The 23,140-nt window shown below is 37.8% G+C and overlaps 1 protein-coding gene across 7 annotated transcripts in view; it reads right to left on the bottom strand.

Annotated features, from left to right (window-relative positions):
* REV3L (REV3 like, DNA directed polymerase zeta catalytic subunit) overlaps positions 1–20,409 on the bottom strand; it is a 197,236-nt gene extending 176,827 nt beyond the window's left edge. For 4 of the 7 annotated variants that reach the window (XR_002823319.1, XR_002823318.1, XM_004372470.3 and 1 more), the window contains exon 1: positions 20,015–20,408. Coding sequence is in view for 3 of the 7 variants with exons in the window: in XM_004372470.3 (XP_004372527.1) it covers positions 20,015–20,153 (139 nt within the window). In the remaining 4 variants the exon portion in view is untranslated. Of the gene's footprint in view, positions 1–7,212; positions 7,285–10,340; positions 14,321–20,014 lie in introns of those variants that run through there. The other 3 variants (XM_023727675.1, XM_023727674.1, XM_023727676.1) reach the window with 3 other exon arrangements.
* Between the last annotated feature and the right edge of the window lie 2,731 nt (positions 20,410–23,140).

Genomic DNA, 23,140 nt, shown 5'->3' on the forward strand with positions numbered 1-23,140 from the left:
ACTGAGGTTGTTTCCATCTTTTTGCTATTGTGAATAAAGCTGCAATGAACATGCGTATGCATATGTCTATTTGTGTGATGGCTGTTATTTCTCTAGGATATATTCCTAGGAGTGGGATTCTGGATCATATGGTATTTCTATTTCTAGCTTTTTAAGGAAGCGCCACATTGTTTTCCAAAACGGCTGTACCACTTTGCATTTCCATCAGCAGTGCCTAAGAGTTCCAGTCTCCCAAATTATTCTATTTCTTAGCCGGGGTAGCTTTATCATTACTCCTTAATCTACACATGTTATAGACATTCTCATATTTGTTATATATTTCATAACTTAAAACTCTTACAATAATAATTGTTATAATAATAATAATACAGATTCACTCAGCAGTCAAGCATTAAAAAACAAACAAACTTCTCCTCCACCCGACTAAAAAAACCATGAACTACAGGAACAACACTCCCAATATGAGGCCCAACTAGACATGGAGATTCATATGACCCAAATAGGCCATGCTAGACATTGGTTATACTTAGCAGGATACAAAACAGAAAACAACACGCCAGCAGGGTCGCATCAGGCAGTTACTCTTCAGCAGCAGTCTGCATAGCAATTAAGGGACTCTTCTTTTTGTCCTCATGTGTGTCAGAGTAGAACTGTGCTTCAAAGAGTTTGCAATGGCCCGTTTTTTTCTGATGTTGATTGCCAGGCCTTTCTTCTGAGGCACCTATAGGAGTGTGTTAACTGTTTGCACCACCAAGGGACCCTAGCTTAGAAGTATCAAATAGCAACCACTATCTCCATTCCCATAGGCATAGCTTCCTCAAACTCAGCAACAGACAAGAGTCATCACACTCAGGAAAGCCCAAAGCTGTAGCCTCCCACCAAATATTCAGAGTTTATTCACAGTTCTCCCAGTCCATATGTAATTTACTAATCACAAGTCATTTTTACCATAAACCATAGTGCTTGGTTACATAGCTGATGTTCGACCTTTATCAGGTTTCCAGGTGCCTAAAGCTAGGAATTTAATCCAAGGCCAAACCTGTCCAGAAAAGAAAGGCTATTCTTAACCCTTTACTCAACATATAAAAACCAAAAAACCCGTTGCCACTGAGTCGACTCCAACTCACGGCAACCCTACAGGACAGAGGAGAACTGCCTCATATGTTTTCCAAGGCTGTAACCTTTATGGAAGCAGACTGCCACATCTTTCTCCCAGGAAGGAGCTAGTGGGTTTGAACAGCAGACCTTTTGATTGCTGAGTGCTTTAACCACTGCGCCACCAGGGCTCCTTAAAAACCAAAAAACCAAACTCATTGCCATTGAGTCGATTCCAACATAGCGACCCTACAGGAAAGAGTAGAACAGCCCCATAGGGTTTCCAAGGAGTAGCTGGTGGATTCGAACTGCTGACCTTTTGGTTAGCAGAGCCAAGTTCTTAACCACTGAGCCATCAGGGCTCCTACTCATCATACGAATGTATATATATATATACATATATATAAGGAGATTCAATTTAGAATGGCACTAAACACCTATGAGTATATTCCATTGATTTGAAGATGCTTCTTGGAGTTGATGAAATACAGAATAACCTTTCTCCCAATTTTTTACTAAAATACTTAAGATAGACACCTTGGAAAGATAGTCTGCCCCAACAGGAACCAGCCCCCACCTAAAAACTTTCTAAGATGTCTAAGGTTGTATTCTTTCTCAATACCTCCCTTTCTTCATCTATTCTAAAAACAACTCTCAGTAGCTGGCTGGAGCATAGCTTTCTCCATCCTGGATGTGAAATCAGCTTCCAACACCGATGAAATCACCAAGAAAGTCCTCAGGGACTTTACAACCTTCAGGCTTTTATGTAATACTTCAGGTTAAAAACAAACAAACAAAACACTGTCTCAGATTATCCAGGAATAAATTAGCCTCCACAGGGCCAGACAACTGTGAAGTGAGAGCAGGGAGAAAATCTTCAACCTCAGTCCAGTGGAGGAGGCACACTAGATGAAAGTTTTCACCTAAGCGGGTTGTGCACTAGCTCTGTAAATACGGGAGAGGAACTCTATCACTTTATAAATGGGAAATCAAGAAGACTAAGTGGACTTGCTGTGCCCTGCAACTGGCAAACACTAAAACAAAAGAAAACTAGTTGCCATCAAATCAATTCCAACTCATGGCAACCAAATGTGTTTCAGAGAACTACACTCCGTAGGGTTTTCAATGGCTGTGAACTTTTGGAAGTAGATCACCAGACCTTTCTTCAGAGGCACCTCCGGGTGAACTTCAATCTCCAATCTGTTGGTAGCCGAGCGCTTAACCATTTGTGCCACCCAGGGATTGATTCCTTAGCAAACACTAAAACCCGTGGCTGTCCAGTCAATTCCAACTCATAGCAACCCTATAGGACAGAATAGAACTGCCCCATAGGGTTCCCAAGGAGCAGCTGGTGGATTCAAACTGCTGACCTTTTGGTTGGCAGGCGAGCTCTTAACCACTGCACCACCAGGGGTCCTAGGCCTGGATAAATAGCTTCTTTTTCACAGATTGATAGAACACGCCTATATAAACATTCAGCAGTAGAGATAAAACATCTTCTCAGAAATGCCAAAGAAAAGAATCTGTGATAATTCATATTAGGAAACAGAAGAAATGTAGAAAGTACCTATTATGGGTTCTCAATAAGATCCAAGAAAATAAGCCTTCTGTGAAACTTCTTTCATAAAGAAAGATGACTAGTTGAAAAGACCAGGAAGGACTTATATGTAGTTGTTATTGCCAGCTGCTGTTGAGTCAGCCTCCGGCTCATGGCAACCCCATGAGTTACACAGCAGAAGTGCTCCACATGATTTTCTTGGCTGTAATCTTTACGGAGGCAGTTCACCAGCCCTTTCTTCCACAGAGCCTCTGGATGGGTTTGAACCACCAACCTTTAGGTTAGCAGCTGACTGCAAACCACTTGTGCCACCCAGGCTCTTTAACTAAGACATATGTGGAACTCCAAGAATTAAGAAAAAAAAAGGAACACAAAAAACAACAATCAAATTAAAATTCACGTCGGAGGAAAAAAAAGAACAGAATCGATATTATGGAAAAGGAAATCAGTAATGAAGAAGATGAAAATAAAATGTTTGCCAAGAATGTGAAAGGACAAATTTTTTAGTAGGGAGCTGGTTCCTCTTGGACCAGACTATTTCTCCAAGGTACAGAATAGGGTTGTATATCTTAAGTACTCTAGTGACAAACTGGGAAAAGGTTATTCTGTATTTCATCAATTATAAGAAGCAGAGCCCCCCTCCTATTTTTGTATCTCAATAATTGAAATGTGTCTTATAATCAATGGTATAGAATAAAATTAATAATAAGCTATGGAAAAGAAATGTGATCCAGTCCACAAATAACAGATATCTTTTTTTAAAAAACCACAACAAATGGAATGGAAGTAATAATCAAAGGTATAATAAAAAAAACTATCCCCAAATGAAAAGCACCTGCATCTGCACATCAAAAGGACTCTCCTTGTCCCAGTAAAAATTAAAAGATACCAGAATAATGTTTAGAGTATTTTAAAGAAAAAAGCCTGGAACCCAACAATACCATACTAAGTCATGCTGTCATTAACATGTACATGCAATAGAAAGTCATTTTCAGATATTTGAGTGTTCAGAAAAGTAACCCACATATATATTTCCTGAAAAATAGTACCTGAAACAGTATTTCAGCCAACCAAAAAATAAATAAAAGTTGGAACTCACAAATGGGTATAAATTGTAAGGTATAAATACCGCTAGTGCTGGTGCCCCATACCAAATTAATATGTAAAGTTGAGTCCGAATTGTTTGGTTGAAATTTAATACATAGGTACAATTTTTTTTTAAAGCAAGTATGTAAAACACCATTTGTAATCTAGTCTTACAGATCAGCTTGGGAAGCTGGTAGAACTGAAAAAAAAAAAAAATAAGCTCAATTCTTGGTATTATAAAAAAAGAAAAAATTTTTTCCTCTTGAATTTTATGACAACTACATTTCTGTGTATATGCTTTTAAAATGATTTCTGTATCTATATTTTTTAAAAAGATAAAAGTCTCTGCTGCGACAGCCAAAAATCAAAGGAAAAAGTAAAATAAAATTATTAAACAACATGAAATTATAGAAGTAAAAATCAAACGTAACAATTATAACAAACTTTTATAGTTTAAAGTTTCCCTACTAACTATTGAAGATGCCTGTATCACAATGATTAAGAGCTACGGCTGCTAACCAAAAGGTCTGCAGTTTGAATCCACCAGCTGCTCCTTGGTAAAACTCTATGGAGCAGTTCTACTCTGTCCTATAGGGTCGCTGTGAGTAGGAATTGACTTCATGGCAACAGGTTTGGTTTTTTGGTTATTGACTGCTGAAAAGATTCTCAGATGAGGTTAAAAACTGGAGTGCCAAAAAAGGATTAAAAATAGTGACAGGCAACGATATATCATGGAAATATTCAGGCTAAAAGGAATAGTAATTTGACATGGGACAAGAAGTAAGATTCAAGAAAGAAAGAATTAAAGGGTCTCCTTAGACTGATAAAAAGATATAATTGGCAGTGCTCCTCAAAATGCAGTCTGTTTGTTACATGTCTGCAGTGAACAAGTATAAAACTTGAGACTAAGCATTTAATAACTCTTACAGCAATCTGACACGGCAATTTTATACTTGTTAAATATAACAATAAACAAATTGGAGCTTATATTTTGCTTGTCTGTTTTTCTTTCTCATTTCATTTTTCTATTTCATTTTTAATATATTTTAAAGATGTCTCAGAAAAAAAAACAATTCTTCACCACAGATAGTTTGAAAAGCACTGCTCTAAAAGACGTATCAGTCACGAAGCTTTATGTGCCAAATAATACATCAAAATATACAAAAGTGATCAGGGGTGGAAAGGAGGAGTGTGCTGTCACAGCATGGGGAGAGCAATTAGAGCCACATAATAATGTATGTATGAATTTTTGTATGGGAAAAATTAAAAATTAAAAAAATGCAAAAAAAAAAAAACTATACAAAAGTGAAAAAAATTAGAGATACAAGGCAGAAATGAAGAACAAACCAGAAGTAAGTAACAAACTCATTCCATGGCAGATTAAAAAAAAGTAAGTATTTACAGGATGAAAACAAATTAATGTCACATTTTCTTTACTTTAAGGAGTAGTCGATTATATGTCCCATCAATCATTAGCTATTTGAGGAGGAAAAACTACTGTATTAAATATACACATTGATTGTGACATGTATCACAATCTCAAAAATGTTAAATACTTTAAAATAAAGGATTAATCAAGGAAATATATTATGTTGACAATCTGGTATCAAATAAATGGAAAACTTCTTTTAATTGTCAGTGAAACATTTATAAAAATACTGATGGTTTAACAGACACTAAAGAATACCTCGATAACACTGAAAAAATTAAAAATTACGTACAGCATGGCAAAAACAGGTTTTCAACCATACCCCACAATAAAATCACTTAAGGATTCCTATATTTTAAATGCTGCTGGGTAAACTTACATATGAAAAAAAGGTTTGGGAACTTCTAAATTTTTGAAAACTATATTAAACAACATGCAAATCTGTCTAGCCTTACAGTTTTCTAAGCCTCTTTTTACCAGAGACTGATATCACAGAAATCAAGGAAAGAAATCATGGTATTTCATAATGTCAGATGCTTCATAGGAGGTCACAGATGACTCTGACACCCTTTCCTAGCTTCCCAAAGTCTTATCAGAAATCTAGGATACTATTTGGGTAGTAAGTAGCATTACTACTTTTTCAAAAAAAGGCCACATTCTGTTTCTTCGTCTTCTTCTATGTGGCTAACTGGGTAAAGGCTAGCCTAATCTAGCCACCATAATCTACCTACATGGTTGATTAGGTGAAACCAAAAGAAAAACCAAATCAGCTGCCATCGAGTTATTTGTGACTCATGGCAACTCCATGTGTTACAGAGTAGAACTAAGCTCCATAGGGCTTTTGACCTTTCAGAAGCAGATTGCCAGGCCTTTCTTTCCAGGTGTCTCCGCGTGCATTTGAACTGCCAACCTTTTGGTTAGTAATCGAGTGCTTAACCATTTGCGCCAACTAGTAACTGCTTGATTAGGTAAAGGTGGCTAAATAAGTAAAGGATTGTATATTGAGTAAAGCACTGCTTGAACCACTACCACTATAGATGTATGTATAGTACACATTACACATACACACAAACACACACATACACACATGCACACAAGCTAAAGTGAGACAAAACTCAAAGCAACATTAACAATTTTTTCTAAGTGATACGAAGTATTTTGACTATTTTCCAACTGTTCTATATAGTCTGATCATCTAAAAATAGCCCTCCAAAGGATGATCCTACTACTTAGCTTCAAAGGTAGTGGTTTTACCATTAAACCAAAGCTAGAAGAGAGAAAAAAAAAAATCAAAGATTGAATTCTTTTGAAACCATTCATTAAGCCATAGAGCGTTTAAAGACAAGTCCTCTATATAAGATGTGATAAAGTCAGAATCTTTTCCTTCTATTCCAACTTCTAATATTTAAACCTAACTTTAACTAAATGTGATTTAAAAACCTCATTTAACATGTGAAAGGTTTTTATAAAATGAAAAAAAAATTTAAATAAAAAAGCATTTACCATAAAAATAAACTGGGAAAATCTTCGCAACTCAATTCAGAGACCAAATTTCCTAATATATGAAGAGCTCCTTGGACTCAATAAGCGAAAGACGAAGACTTGCAACAGAAAATAGGCAGAAGATATAAACAAACAGTACATTTAAAAGGAAATACAAATGGCTCTCAAGTGTGTGGAAAGACAATCTCACTCATAAAAAAAAATGCAAATTAAAAATACACTGAAATCCATGTTTTTCGCTAGCAAACATCAAATTGAGAACATAATCCTGATGAGGACATGGAAAAAGTCTCATATATTGCTAGTACAGATCAAAACAATCTTTACATTAGTTTTTCTTGTCTGAAGAAATCCTCGTAAGACATTAAAAAACATATAGCATAAAAGATATATTCAACCTGGCATGAACAGTAGGACATTTTTTAAAATGTTATAATTTTATGCTTTTATAGAATTCTGTTCACATAATCAAAAAGACAGGTAGGCAAGTTTTAGAAACTTGGATGATGAACACAGTGGTCTTGTTCCATCTGCTGCTCACCTCATAACACCTTATATGTACTTCGTGGGTGCTCAGTAAGTATTTGTTGAGTGAATGGAACCAAGAATGATGCTGAGGTATAATGAGAATGAAGAAAAAACAAAGAATTAATTAAAATTATCTGAACTGTTGAATAAATTGCTGACAAACACTTCACTTTTTCAAGAGAGGGGCAACGTCAGTTGTCACACTGGCAAATGTTTCCTGAAAAATGAGTCAGTCAGCAACAGTAGTACGGTAAGATTGTTGCCGTAACGGGCACCCAATGAGTCACACACCCCTCCCACACTGCTTCTGGGCTTGACCATGTGACTCGCTTTGGGCCTGAGAAAACAGCAAATATGTGGGGCTTGCCTTCACTTGTTGCTCCTTTAAACCTTACTACTGTCTACAAGTAAATAAGCCACGGCCAGCCTCCTGGAGACACATAGCCCTCCATCACCACAACCAACAGCCAGCACCAATTTCCAGATGTGTGAGTAAAGCCATCCTAGACCAATCAGCTCCCAGCTGATACACTCACTGAGTACAGCCACATTAACAAGCCCTGCCAGAAGAAGTAGCAGATTTGCTTAACCGAGCCCAGGCCAGAAGTATGGGCTAATAAATGGATATTATTTTTAAGTTTAAGGGAGGTTTTAGGGAGGTTTGTTATGCAGCAAAAGCTGATACAAGTAGAGAGGAAAATAGGATTGGTGGTCAAGGAAAATTTTCGCCTTACCTGTTGTTTTTTAAATTGCACAATGAGAATATACTCGTATGCTACTTGTTTAATTAAAATAAACTGATAAAAATATTTTACATCAGGTTGATATTAAAGTCCTACTATCGCCTGATAAACACATATACATAAAACAATTCAGTTCAAATGGGAATATGAATTTGAGAGATAACATGAAAATTTCTCAGAAAAAAAAACATCAGTACACAGTAACAGCGTATATGAGAGTATTACATTCATGGTCACTGTTACTTCTCAATAATGGCTATTATCAAATTCTTGAAGTGTTGGGAGACATAAATCTCAGATTTTGCTTCTCTGCTTCTTCTATTTAGGTAGGTAATGGTCTAATGCATGTTCTCTCATTTAATCCTTACATGTTATCAGCTCAGTGAGCTATGCTACATAACTTTCGTCAAAAGCTAATTAACCTCTCCATTCCTCAGTTTCTCAACTGTAAAATGCGGATAACAGTATCTATCTTATAGAGGTATTGTGAAGATTAAATAAGTTAATACATATAAATCATTTAGAACAGGGCATTAAAGTAAGGGCTCAATATATGGTCTGCCACCTCTGTTGGTACAATGATGTAAAATTAAGATCTTCTGATTAACATGGCTTGTATTTTAAATTCAGTAAGCATCATTCAACCAAGGTGTGTTACATCCAAATTAATTTGAAAATCTAATGACTTCCTGAAAAAAATTAAAAGACAATGTTATTTAATACAAAAAACAAAAACAAAACACCCTGGGAATAAATGTAGAAAATATACGATGAAGAGTGTGAAAGCTCTGGGCAATAATGGATTTATGTGGTCCACATTCTACAATCCTAAATAGGTTTAAATATTAAAGGCTTCAATTTTTTTGTGTACTACAAATTTGCAAAAGGCAAAAACAAGAGTACAATAGATCCTATTGACATATTACCTTTGATGTGACCTCTGGCACACATACTTTCAACACATTCTCCCACCATTTAAACAAAAAAGAAGGCACTTTTGATAGCTTTGGAAAATAAGGCTCTTTTCACAAGAAAAACCTGTAACCTAATCCACAGCATTGAAAACTGTAGTTATTCCTTGATCAATGACTTATCATTGCCCTTTTTCAAGACAGACCTGCATACCTTTCTGTCATTCACATAATATATACATACACATACACACATACACACACACCGCTTGGCTGCTAACTGAAAGGCTGGCTGCTGGAATCCACCCAGAAGCACCTCAGAAGAAAGGCGTGGTCATCTGTTTAGAAAAAATCAGCCACTGAAAACCCTACAGAGCGTAGTTCTACTATGACACAAATGGGGTCGCCATGACTCTGAATCAACTGGACCGTAACTGGTGTATGTGTATATGTATGTGTGAGTGTGAGTGTAAGTGTGTGTGTGTATTTCAACAGTTTGTTCTCTCTCTCTCTAAATATATATATAGAAATAATTTCAATGGTTTAAAAACGGTAAGGCCTACATAGGGTACTTACAAAAAATAGTCAATTTTTAAAAAGTGTTTTTAAAAGGTAATTACCTAGCCTGTAGACATGAGTCAGTGACCAACTGTAAAAAGCTATATACCACAAATCAAAACCAAACCCAATGCCGTCAAGTCAATTCCAACTCACAGTGACTCTACAGGACAGAGGAGAACTGCCTCACAGGATTTCCAAGGAGTAGCTGGCAGATTTGAACTGCCGACCTTTTGGTTAGCAGCCAAGTTCTTAACCACTGCGCCACCAGGGCTCCACATACCACAATGTGCAGATATTTTAGTTTGTCCTAATTGAGAAAAAAGTAAATGCTACAAAAATCCCATTTTTATTTCAATTCAATTCAAACATTTAGAGAGTGCTTAGTACACATGAGGTAATGTGGCAGATTCTGGAGACTGAATAGTAAAAGAGTAACATTTATGTTACTATGTATGCCAGACTTTTGTTGGTCATTCTATTTAATCCCAACAACCCTGTGAGGTAGGAATTATTAGAATTAATTTTACAAACAAGGAAATTAAGGCTTATAGAAGTAAAATAACCTTTCCAGAGTCTCCCAGCAGAAGGACTCAGAATCAGGTCTGTATCCTAGGAAGCCCATATTCATTTCTACTATGGGGGTGGAAGGGGAGCACATTAGGGTACATCCATGCGACTATTCCTACAGATAAACACAAGACGCAGTGTAATGTGTCCTTTACAGCAATGTGGAAGGGGGCTGGGACTATGGAAAACTAAGGAGGTAATTTTCCAAGGGTAAGGGAAGGCATCAGAAAAAGATAAATTTAAAGAGGTGGATATTTGAATTGTTACTTTTAAGAATGAGTAGGATTTACCAACTTTAATGCCAAGGCTTACCCCCACCCACCTTACCCCCAATATATTAACCAAAATGAATTACTTACTTGAAATTGAGAAAAACAATTTTGAGAGAAATCTTCCTCAGATATATTATTCCATAGTTTTAAAACAAATAATATGATGACAGTTTAATTTTTAGGTTGCTTTTATGTGGCTTGTCTTGGTTTTTATTCTGAAATGAGATTTAGATTAGTCATTTTCTTATTCTGAGAAACTAGGAGTATGCCAACATGTTTTAACTTTACAGTCTCTTACACATCAACATGTTTTCTTACTTATAAAGGCTTTCATTTTACCATCTTAAACAAAATCTAATTTAATATATAATTAATTTGAAGTGTAAATGTATATATATGCAAAATAAGAGATTTCTTTTAATTCTTGTTACACTTCCTTGGTAATTATAATGGAAGGAAAACAGGAAACCTGTAAACTGTTATACAAGCATTTCTGAAGTAACAATTTCTTTTATTATTTGAATTGTTTACATAATAATGCTCTCTGAACACAAAGAAATTTAGATAACTGCCCCAAGAAAACTGACCTCTAATTATTATTTCCCAAAACTATCATTTAAAAAAAAAAATAGATCTAAATTTTCCATTGACAATTACTACTCATTTTCCTCAGAATTTACTTTGCTAGACATATATTCAATTTCTGCTGCAGAAAACAGTCCAGTCTGCCAATACTAAACAACAAAATATTTTTCATTAAAAAAATGAAATATTAAAAAATCTACACAACACTGGAAGAAACACAGAAGATCATTCAGAAAACTTAAATTACCAAAGAAAAAAAAGAAGGTTAAATACATTGTCATTAAGAGTAGCTTACTTTTATTACTTATAATTAGTTGTGGTCTCAAAAAATGCATCCGTGTGATATGTTTGGACATTGGAGTTACTTTTAATTGCCTATCACCTACGCCTGCTTTATCTGTATCTCACCTAGAAACTACAACATAATTTTACCCAAAGTTAATTGTACCTTGACTCCTATTATCTCCTCTCTTATTCAGTATCACTGTGGTATTAAAACAGCAGCAAGGTACCAAGGTGACATATCTCGTAACATAGCCCGTATCTTACTTGATACATTTCTAAGTATTTTCTTTGAATATCTAGGGCTAATGACAACATTCTCTGAAACCTACTAAAATCCTTATCATTTTTCACTCATATTGCTTTTAAATGAATAAGTTCCAATCCAGTCAAAAGCAAGATAACAGAAAATTTAATTATAGCACCAGAGGAACTTCAAAGGTCTCCTAATAGAGTCCCTTTTTCTTTGGAAAAATGTATACATCAACTTCTAGTACCAATTTTTGTTTTTCATCTATCGTAAATTCCTCTTGCTACAGTCTCACTTTTATCCTTCTTTTCTCAAAGGACACAGCTACAATCATCACAAAATTAATCCCACTATAACCTGTTCTATAGAAAGGTTCTAAACCTTATTGAACACAGTAGGCCCTCAAAGATTTCTATACTATGTACGTGTAGTTCTTTCAGTAATTCCCCCAAGGTTTGCATTTTTTCTTTCAATTATCATCAATGCCTTCCTCTAATATTCCTTCAGGTTTGAAGGGCCAATGTGAGGCAGTGAGTGGATGGATAGTCAAAATCCCCAGTTTTTAGATTCAGCCCCACACCAACCAACTAAAGGACACTGGAAAAATCCCCAAACTGGCCTATTTAGATTTCAGTTTTCTCTATATAAAACGAGAGGATCCAACTAGAACAGTGCTTCCCAACCTTTTTCACACTGTAAATAATATTTGTTCAACACACTGGCCAATAGGAAGGAGATTTGTAGGCATCTACAGTTAGTGAAAAGATTCATCATTTTTTTTTCATATAATTACAGAAAATAATTAAAATGTATTAAGGTAGATATTCTTTGACATGTGTAATGCTGAAGTTTGTCAAAAATATGAATGAATTTCAAATCTATAAACTTTTTTACATCAAGAACAGTATTTAAAAATAACAATGCTTTGTTTCGCAGAACACACATGCACTATTAGGCAGTCACCTTAAAACATAAAATGGCACATCAGATGCCAATGGCTACTAGGATCCATTACAGGTGAATACAAGATTTCATGTCTAAAGTGCCCTCCCTGCTCCTCTGTCCTCTCATCATCAGTGGGCTACACTTTGTGCTGGGTGGCATGCTCCTCAGGCACCAGGATTGTGAACTCCAGCAGCAGCTCCATGGATCCCTTCTCCATATGGGGCACTGCACGCTCTATGGCTAGCTGCTGAAGTAGATTCCAAGTGATAAAGCACCTTCCTTTAATACACTTAAAATATCAAGAAGGAACAGCAACTGCTGGTTGTTAGTCATCATGCTCTCTGCTTACAGGAACCCCACAGCCTTCCTTCAGACCCCACTCCACTAGTCACCCTGCAGTGAGCCACATAACATTAACCTGAAGCTCTGAATTCAAAGACCTCTAACAAAATGTTAAAGACAGTATTGCAGAAATCATTTGAAAACTGTTTACAACGACTATCATGCCCTTTTATTTTTATTCCTCCTTATCAATTCCTGCAAGCAGAAAAGAACTTAAAAACATTAACTTTGAATAACTGTTACCTGCACGTGGTAAAAAAATATATATATAACCAAAAATTACCAAACAGTGTACTAAAAAAAGTTAGTTTCCCACCCTTATCCTCTAGGCCACCAGTTCTCGTCACTGGAGGCAACCACTGTTACCAAATTATCATGTACCCTTCCAGAGACAGCTGTACATACACATTTACATATAGATACTTAAGTGTTGCATCTTGCTTTTTTCTCTTAATTATCTTTTCTCTTAATTATCTTAGACATAGCATAACAGTACACATAGTGCTGACTTATTAAGGCTATTTTAAAGTATTCCATTGAATAGATACATCGTAATTTACTTAATCATTCCCCTACTGATTTATGCGTAGTTTGTTCCCAATCAAAATGACGACAAATAACGCTCCCAGAAATATTCTTATGACAGATTCATTTGACACACAGGCAAAATTTCCTAAGGATAAAATCCGAGAATGAAACTGCTAGATCAAAATGTATGTGCATTTTTAATTTTGAGAACAATTTTCAAATTGCTTTCTACAGAGAATGAATACTTCATATTCCCACCAGCAATGTATGAGAATGTCCACTTCTCCTCCCCATCACCCTCCCCTAGTTATACTGCAGAACCAATCTTTGCTAATTTGATGGGTGAAAAATACTACATTGTAGCTTTAATTTACATCTTTATTATAAATAAAATTGCACATCTTTTCATATGAATTCTCTTTGCTCATTTTTTCTATTGGATTATTTTGTAGAAGCTCTTTGTACATTAAGAGGAAATCAGACCTTTGTGAAAAGTGTCCAAATATGTTTTACTAGTCTGTTTCTCTTTTAACTTTATGATTTTTCCTCCATGCAGAATTTTATTTTTATGCTGTAAAATTCAGCAATCTGGCTTCACTTCCGTATCATACTTTGAAAGGCCTTCATTCCTGGGTTATATTAAAAATAATTAACCTAAATATTTTTTCTTCCCCCCCGCCCCACATTTAAATCTTTGATGCATCTGGACACCAACTTTTTGTTTTTCTAGATGACCAACCGGCTATCCCAACACTACTTTTAATTTTCTTTTCCTACTGATAGGCAAAGGCAGCATTCATTATCATTTACTAAGTTCTCTTACATATCTGAGTTAATTTCTGGACTCTATTCTATTTCATTGTTGTCATGTGTCAAAACCACATTACTTTTCAAAACATTTTAAAATTAAATCAGTTTTCATATAAATGGGTATTTTAAAAACCTCAGAAATTACCAGCTTGTTTTAATATAAGAATTATTTTTATAACTCCCCAACTGAATTTATACAATCAAGTACTATATTATCACCATATAATTACGCATTCTGGGTTTTATTTTGGAGCCCATTATTGAAACTCATGTCTTTTTTACCATACTTCTGAAACATATCTGGAAAGTCAGTCTTTCCTTAATTTTTTACATGGATAGTTTTTTTTTTTTTTTAAGTTATAAAAGCTTTCATGTTCTCTGTAGAAAATCTGAAAGATACAAAATACAACTCCTAGCGAGAACTAAACTTTATTTTTTGGTGTGTATCTTTACAGTTTTTCTGCATTGTTAATAAGTCGCTATTCTGTAAATCGATTTTTTCATATAATATTCTGACAGCATATTCTATTATTATATATTCTGCTAAAATATGATTTTAATGATACATAATATTCTATGAGTATATCCCATTTATATAATCATTTAGCAATTGTTAGACATTTGGGGTTGTTCTTTGTGATGATTATCCTCTATTCATTAATTCTTGCAATAGATGTTTGAGTTTCAAGTACTGCGCTAAGCACTAATTCTCTAATAGTGAGCAAAAATGAACACATTACAGACATTTATGGAGGTTACAATCTACTAGGAGAAACAGATATTAATCTCCAACATATATAAAATCACAACTATAGCAAGTGCTATGCAAAGTTCATGGAACTTTGAGTCTATGACAGGGAAGGCTTCCCTGAGGAAGGATAAATCGGAGGTTAGGTGAAAAAGGAAAGGCACTGTAGGCAGAGGGGACAGCACCTACACATTGTAGGCAGAAGGAACATCTCACTGTGGGAGGGAGCATGGCAAGAATAAGGGACTGAAATACGCCAATATGGCTGGAACACAAAGAGCAAGTGAAGAAGAACACGGCTCAAGCCATGACTGGACAGAAAGGTAGGGCCAGACTATACAAGACCTTGTAAGACATGTAGACGCCACCATGTAAGACATGTAGTTTCATCCTCTCCTAAACGCAATGGAAAGCTACTGAAGCATATCAAGTAGTAGGGTGATATAATCAGGTTTGCATGTTGAAAAGATCCCTCTGATTACAGTGTAGAAAACAGATTAGAAGGGGGCAGAGAAGATTGGGATAGGCCAAGATTAGGAGGCTATTGTAGTAAACCAGTCCAAAAATGCTAGTAGCTTTGACTAGGGTGGTGATGAATAATGAAAGTACTTAGATGGATTCAAAAGATAAATAGATTCACCAAAAGATTTACGTTCATAGATTAAAATCTCTAAAATTGGAATTACTGGGTCAAAAAAGAACATTTCAAAGATTCTGATATGCACTGCCAAGCTGCCCCGCAGAGAGCAGTTTTTTTCTTCATTTGTGAATTACCTTGTATCTATTCCTACATCAGAATTTTTTAATTCTTTAAAAATGCCTTAATCCATACTTCCTTCATGAAGCCTTCCCTGACTCCCTTTTCGCCCACCAGGTGGTCATTAAACATGCCTTCCTTTGAATCCTCTCTATGTCTTACACACGTTTCTACTATAGTCTAATCATACCACACTTGTCTTATGTTTACATGTCTATCATCTCTACTACACTGTGAGCTTCTGGAGGGTAAAAGTTGTTCTTAACAACAGCACCTAAAAAAATAACTTGATATACACAGTAGGTTCTCAACTAAGTATTCACTGAATACTGAATGAATTGAATCACGTATCACTAGATTCCACTGCACCCAAAGATTTAAGAGAATTCCTGGCTGTGATTTTAACCAAATATAATGCAAAAAGATAATATAATTTTACTACTCAGGGCTTCAAATATCTACTAAATAAAATTACCAATTTTGTTTGTGATGAGAGTCACTAAATCTCAGTAAAGCTCCTGAAAATCTTCTCTCAATAATGATGCATTACATGATCCTGAAATATTTTTACATGGTTTAACAAAAATGGCTACAAGCAAACAAGACTTTTACTAGAAAATTATCTGTAATCTCAGTTGTCAATATATACTATAGTTTTCAAAACTGTACTCATTTCAACCTTAATAATCCACTAGTTTACAAAAAAAGTTATTCTGGTAATTCATCACAGTTAACTTATAAAAATACAAAGTATAAGAAGACATACATTTACAATTCAAATAAGTAATAAAATGTACATATAATTTTAGAATTATCAATTTCTTATGTGGAAAACTTGATTTCATGTTTGATAGCGTCATGAACAGTTCACTAAAATATTCACTGAGCTGGAGGAAGAGTTAGAGAAGGGACTGGCAGATTCCCTCACAGTAATCTTAAAGACAAGCAGCTCCCTCTATAGTCTGCTCCCCTCTATAGTTTATTTAATTACTTGCTTTGTGGACATCTCACACTCTTCTATTCACTCCTCTTCTGCATCTCAGCAGGGAAGCTCTTTGAAAGGGTAATTCTGTTTAACCTAGCGCAGAGAAAACTGAGAGAGCATCTAAACTCAGCATGAAGAGAGTTACATGAAGCAACTAAGAAAGAGTTGGGATGTGGAAACTGAACCAGCTCCCAAGTCCACCTGAGCCAGGTTCTCACAATGAAGCCCCAAAATTTTATTTTAAATGAATTCCTAGAGCAGTCACACGCATGTTCAAACTAAGCAAAAAATTGTCCTATATTTTAGTTACTCATAACTTTGCTTACCTGCATTAATACAAGTTATCAAAATGTTGTTATATAAGAAAAAATTAACCATTTCTTGTACAAATGATATTGTTCAATACATTGTTATGTCAAAACAATGTTCAAGACATTGAGAAAATAAGTTAAAGAAGGTTGTTTTGTTCCTGTTTTTAAAATAATTCCTTCACTCACATATAAGAAAATTTAAGTGATTCTCTGAGGAACCAATATCCTCAGTCAGCAAGGGATTAAATCAATCAGAATTTTTCACTCAAATTTGAATATGCCACTTTTATTATACCTTTTCCAATTCTACCAGCTCAAAATATGAGACACTTTAACTTAAGACACTTTTTTCTTAAATTGCTCAAGATAAGTCCTCAAAACACAGGACAACCAGACGTTAACTGGACTGTTTTCTAAAGCAGAAAAATACTTTCCATGCAATGACAGAAAAAACTGACTTAGTAAAAAAAAAAAGGTATTAGTCCAATTTCTATTAGTTCAGAATTTATAACATAATTCCAAAATGACCACTTTATTTGGGAGAAAATTTCTTCTGCTACTTTTCAGGACCTCATTTATAAAGCAGATTCAGTTTAAAAACATCTTTTCTCCGAACCAAGGTAAAGAACTAAGAATTTCCAAAATTAACTCCTATATATGAAAGATTTTGTTCATGGAATTTTCTGTAGAGTAGGTTTATAGCATGTTACAAATTTTCATTAACTTATCCTACTTTTTAGTAAATACATAAACAGTTTGTTTTTTCAAACACTAAATCCATCTGCATTAAACATTCTAGCATTCAAACTTATACTAAATCACAGTGGCCTCACTTTTATATTATTTTCAAGTTTTATTTCAGTGAATAGTCTGGACTAGTTTTGTCTGGGGAGAGAATTCAAAACCAGATAATTCTGTAGGATTTGCTTATGTATAATTAATACTAATTTCAATGGATGTTTTTGATATGCTAAAAATGCTGGCTTGATTTCTAAACGCTGGAAACTATATATATATATGTATATATATATACACACACACACACACACACCAAAAACTTTAATTTTTTCCTCTTATTGAAGAAACACAAATTTTTGTATTGGAAACTGTGAACTGTATGTACAGCAAACTCAATTTGACAATCCTTTAATAATTTTAAACTCTTATTCCTGAAATTTGGGCTTCTTCGTATCAAGTTATATCTTTCAATGTATATACTAAAAAAGGCTTACTTTTTAAATTCATTTACATTACATGTTTTAAGGTATATACAAAAAACAAAACAAAAACTCTTTTTAAACCTACTGTAAGATGTCCAGGAAGGGAGAAATAAATATTTCTGAACATAGTATAGATAGTTTATGGGTCTAATTTTTTAATATTCATAAATACAAAAGTACATATTCTTTATTTTTAAAGAAAGAATATTCTTTCACGTAATAGAATTACTGTTAGCTTACAGTGAATTCATTTAAAGCCACTTAAAGCCATTTCCACAAACAAAACCTTCCTATAAAACAGTTTGAAAAATCACTCAGGAATACATATTTAATGACTTGGGTAGTGAAAAAAAACTATGTGTAGAAAAGTAACCCAACCATGTAAACTGTAATACACAGAAATGCCACAGTATATCCTATTATTAGCATGTCCACTTTATAATCTGGAAATCTCGCTGAACAGAGCTTATCCTTTCTCTGCACCTGAAGTGAGAACAAATGATGTACCTTACAGTGACATTCCAATTAGAAACAAAGAGAGCACCACTATATTTAAAAGGACCGAAAAAAATCCTTCAGAACACTTTATTTCCTCTACTCTCCTCCAATATGATCAAAGTGTCGACTGTTACACTTTCAACAAATTGTTAACAGCAGTCATATCCCCTACCTACAAGATACGCATCAAAATCTTCTACACTATTTTAAAAAGGAATATTCTACCAAACCTCACGAACAACATTGACATTTTTAACAAAGAGAATTCACATTAAAAGATGACTATTTGTAATGAGTGCATGTGTTTGGGAAGGTGCTATTATCTTGGTAGTCCGCAGAAACTGACTGTAGTAATAAGATGAATGGTGATGAGGGCAAAGAGCATCAAGTGGGAAGTACTATCTAAAATCCCACAGGGCGACACACAGCTAAAGGTAAAGGCATTCCTTTCTAGGAGGCAGCTCCATTATTTCATGCAGGCAGTTCAAAGCGTATAGAAAAGAAAAGCAATTAAAAATACCTTGTAAATCTGGCTACTATTGTATTTATACTACCAAAAAACCCCAAGAGCTTTGGAGAATATAGCGTCTCTGACTGCTGGCATCTTCACCCTATCCCTTCTTCAAAATAGTTTTTTTCTTTTTTTTTTTTTAATCTGTTTATTTAAAATGCAGTCCTACCACTCAGCATAGACGTATTTTTTATGTTTGTGCTGCTGAGCTTTGCTGTGGTTCCTAATAAATTCAACCTATTTAGCGGGATATTTTACGCTGGGCAACATAAACACGCATTTCCTACTTCCAAGGACGCACATTTCCCGGAAAACACTGCACCTGAGAATGCTGCTCTGTTCCCAGACTACGAAGCATTAAACTCTAAGGAGTCACGACCTGCACTCAGAGCAGAGCCACATGGTCACTTCACTGAGAAAGATTATCTGGCCCCAGACGCCACTCTCTTCAGCCCCTGTGTCTCCGGAAGGGGCAGAGGAGAGCGACGGTGAGAAGAGGCGACGGGGAGTGACTGACAACAGAGCTGACATTGCCCCTCTCCTTGTAAAGCCATTTACAGAAAAGGGTCTTGAGGAGACGCAGGGAGTGTCCGTGATCCTACCAGCGTCGGACCTCGGAGCCGGGCCCTGCGAGCCAGTCCACAGAGGACATGGCGCGGCCACCTGGCCCAAGCACTGGGGCGAGAGCCGTATTGGAGGGCGCTCGCTCTTCCAGCACGAGAGTGCGGATACAGCTTTCGGCCACCGCACGCAGTGTAAACACTTGGCGCTCGTCGCCCCCCCCCCCCCCCCCGGGGGGGCGCAGCGCTCGCGCGGACCCACATTTTTGCGCCTCTTGTCATGCCCCGGAGGAAGCGCGAGGAGGGCTAAGGATAGAGGAGACAAGGCAGCGACACACAGAGGGGGCCGGCGGCGTGCGCGCGTGTGCGCGGCGGGAAGGGCAGCCCGCGCGCCCCGCCGGCTCCCGCCCGCGCCCCGCGCCCGCTTACCTGCCGGGGTCGCTCCGAAGACTCGCACCACCGGCACCTTCTTGACAGGGACCTGGGTGAGGGGGGATTGGCAGACATCCAGCCCCTGCAGCGGGCTGGCCATGTAGTAGTCAGCAGTCACTATCCTCACTGAAAACATGTTCGCCGCCGCCGCCACCGCCTCCCTTCACTAGCGACCTGGCAGCAGCAACGGCAGCAGCAGCGGCGACGGCGGCAGCTCGCTCCGCAGCGGCGGCCCCACAGCAGTGGAGGCGGCGCCCCCTCCCCTGACACAGACACCGTGAGGAGCGGCGGCGGGCGGGCGGGGCGGTGTTGGCAGTGCTGCGGCCGCCTCCTCAAGAGCACCCGGCGAGGGGCAGCCGGAGAAAAACGCTCGCGCTTTCGTCGGTGCTGGTGCTGCCGCCACTGCCGCCGCCGCCGGGGATCACACGGGCTCCTCGGTCCCAGGCTGCGGCTCTTGTTGCCATGATGATGATGTCACGGACGCAACCACGGGGGGGGCGGGGGGGTAGCGTGTGTGCGAAGGGAGGGCTGTGAGTAGTGGGGGGGAGGGGACGCGCCGGGAAAGGGAGGGGAGCGGGGCGAGCACCCAAGCGGGACACCGAGGCGGGGGACAGAAAAGGTGTTTTCTCCCCTGCCCCCGGGTACGCAGCGAGGGAGGAGGCTGGCGGAAAGTAGGGCCGGCGCCTGGCGCGGGGGATCGATGACTCGGCCGGTGGGCACAACCACCTGGGTGAGGGGCAGCGGAGGGGACAGCGGAGCGTCGATGTAATGGATGGGCTCGGAGGGGAACGCCAGTGTTCAGGGCCGTTTTGGCGGCTACGCGGGATTGGCCGGAGCTGCGGCTCTCGCGCTTGGCTCGCCGGCCGCCATTTCACATCCTGCAGAGGAGGCGGGGGCAATGGCGAAGATGGCTTTCTACAAGGTAAGAAAACTCGCCCGCGGGAGGAGGGAAGTGAAGCGCAGATCTTTTGCCGCCGCGGGCTCCAGGGACGGAGGGCGGGCAGCGGATGGGCGGGGCTGGGCGCGTACGCAGCAGGCCATTCTCAGGTAACGCGGCGGCTCCCGAGCGTGGCCCGGGGGCGGTGCGAGCGGCGGGTGCGCGCGAGCGCGGGCTTCCGCCTATAAAAGGGCCGTCCTGGCGCTTCCTTCCGAACGTGCCGCCGGAGGCGCCGCGACCGGTGTCTTTTTGAGTTGCGGCAATGTCTGCGCCTGGGCGGTTAATGAGATTTATTCACGTTAGGCTCTGCTCAGCTTTGCCAGGGGTTGGCAGATCCAGTGCACAGGGATTTCCATCCACGGTGTTTCCCCCACCACCCCACCCCTTTCCTTCTCTCTCGCCCTCGTATATCCTTCCTTGGTTTCTTCCTCGGCCCCGGAGGCTGAGTCTTGGGCGCGCGCTAGTACATGTGAGGGCTTGTCAGCGCCTGGTGACCTCCCTCCTCCCAGTCCTTCCCCAACGGAATGAAGGATTAAGACCCTTTCAGAGAAATTTTTGGACCCAAGGAAAAAGCCCGTGAAAGTCACCGCGCTAGCGGTGGATTCCCAATGTTATTCATTAGTACGTTGTGCAAGGTTTTACTACCCGAAGGCAAAAAGCAAAAGGGGGGTGGTGAAGGATCGTTAGACAAAACAGCTTTACCCAAGAATCGAGAAGGGTGAAGAAGAGCAGTTATGGAATTAAAAAAGAAACATGCAGCTGAGTTGGCCATTGGAACGGATGGGTTTTTGTCTCACTTGGCCACTAATATTGGGCGTGACCTTGGACAAATCATTTGCTCTCTTGCGGGCCTCAGTTTTCTTATCCTTAAAAATGACAGTTTTTCTTAAAAAACGGATCCTTACGAGTTTCTTCCTAACAAAAAGATTCTAAGCTATACGAGGCAGAAACCATGGTTTCCAGTTCAAAATAGGCCACTGAAATAGGTTTTTGTCAGTCATTTTCAGCTCCCCAAAGTAAAGATCATTCTTTCACATGTATGTATGTATACAGGTGCATTTTAATGGTTAGTAGGTTACCATATATTTGAAGTCGTTTGAGAGGTCCTCATTTGGAACCATTGTGGGTCTTCCAGTAAGAAAATGAAAAGGCTCGAAGGGACAGGTTACTGAAAATAAGCTGTCTATATATTCCATAATATATAAATGCTAATAAGAATTTATACTCCAAGGGATTTGAGACTGGTTATCACAGTAAATTAGCCTGCAGTTTTCAATCTCAGAGCATGATTATAAACATAGGTGGCAAAATTTCTACTAATATACAGGAAATTATCTAATAACATTAAGAAGCAAAATTCCTTAAATCGATTTGAAGTTTTAGAAGACTATAGAAGTCATTTAAAAATAGGATTAGCATGCCAAAGTGCATTTTCTCATAAAAATAAAAAATGGCTTATGCAAGCTGAATGTCAGACGCACAATACCAGTGATTCTTACAGTGTTCTATGACACGAGGGTGTTCTTTAAATTTTAATATTTTGGCCCTACTGAATCACATTTTTGGAATTGGGCCTAGAAATCTGTACTGTTAACAACCCACCTCCATGATTCTTAAGCAATGTAGAATTTGAGAACCTCTGTACTACATTATAATCAAGTGCATCCTATTTTAAAAATTATACTGTTCCTAAGTAGAAAAAGGTAAATGCATCAAAGTAACAGATTAGCTGTTTCTAGAAGAGAGTGTCTTATCCTCTACTTCGTGAGTCATCATCATTTACTTTAAGAAAAGGCAGTTGCAATCACAGTTCAAATTCTTCTAGAACTCTGAGTGTTTACTCTTGAAGAAAAACATTTGCAACGTGAAATTAGTACGTTGTGTACATTGCATGCCGTTTAAGTTGATACTCAAATTGTAAACCTGATTAATCACTCACAGTTGTATTTTGTAAAAATACTCTTCCTGAAGTAAGAAAGAACACTGGAATTTTGAGTCAGCGAATGAGAATTTTAAACCATCATTAATTAGGTAAATATGTTTAGACAAGTCACTTTATTTTTGTTGGTTTGTTCCTCATCTGTGAAATGGAAGTCTAGTAATTCTAGAAGTTAAGAGGTCTTAATTTCTCAGGGATGTTATAAGGCTAAAATGAAATAATGTATGTGAAGGTGTAACAGTAAACT

The sequence above is a fragment of the Trichechus manatus genome, unplaced genomic scaffold (genome assembly GCF_000243295.1).
Source record: "Trichechus manatus latirostris isolate Lorelei unplaced genomic scaffold, TriManLat1.0 scaffold00017, whole genome shotgun sequence".
NCBI lineage: Eukaryota > Metazoa > Chordata > Mammalia > Sirenia > Trichechidae > Trichechus > Trichechus manatus.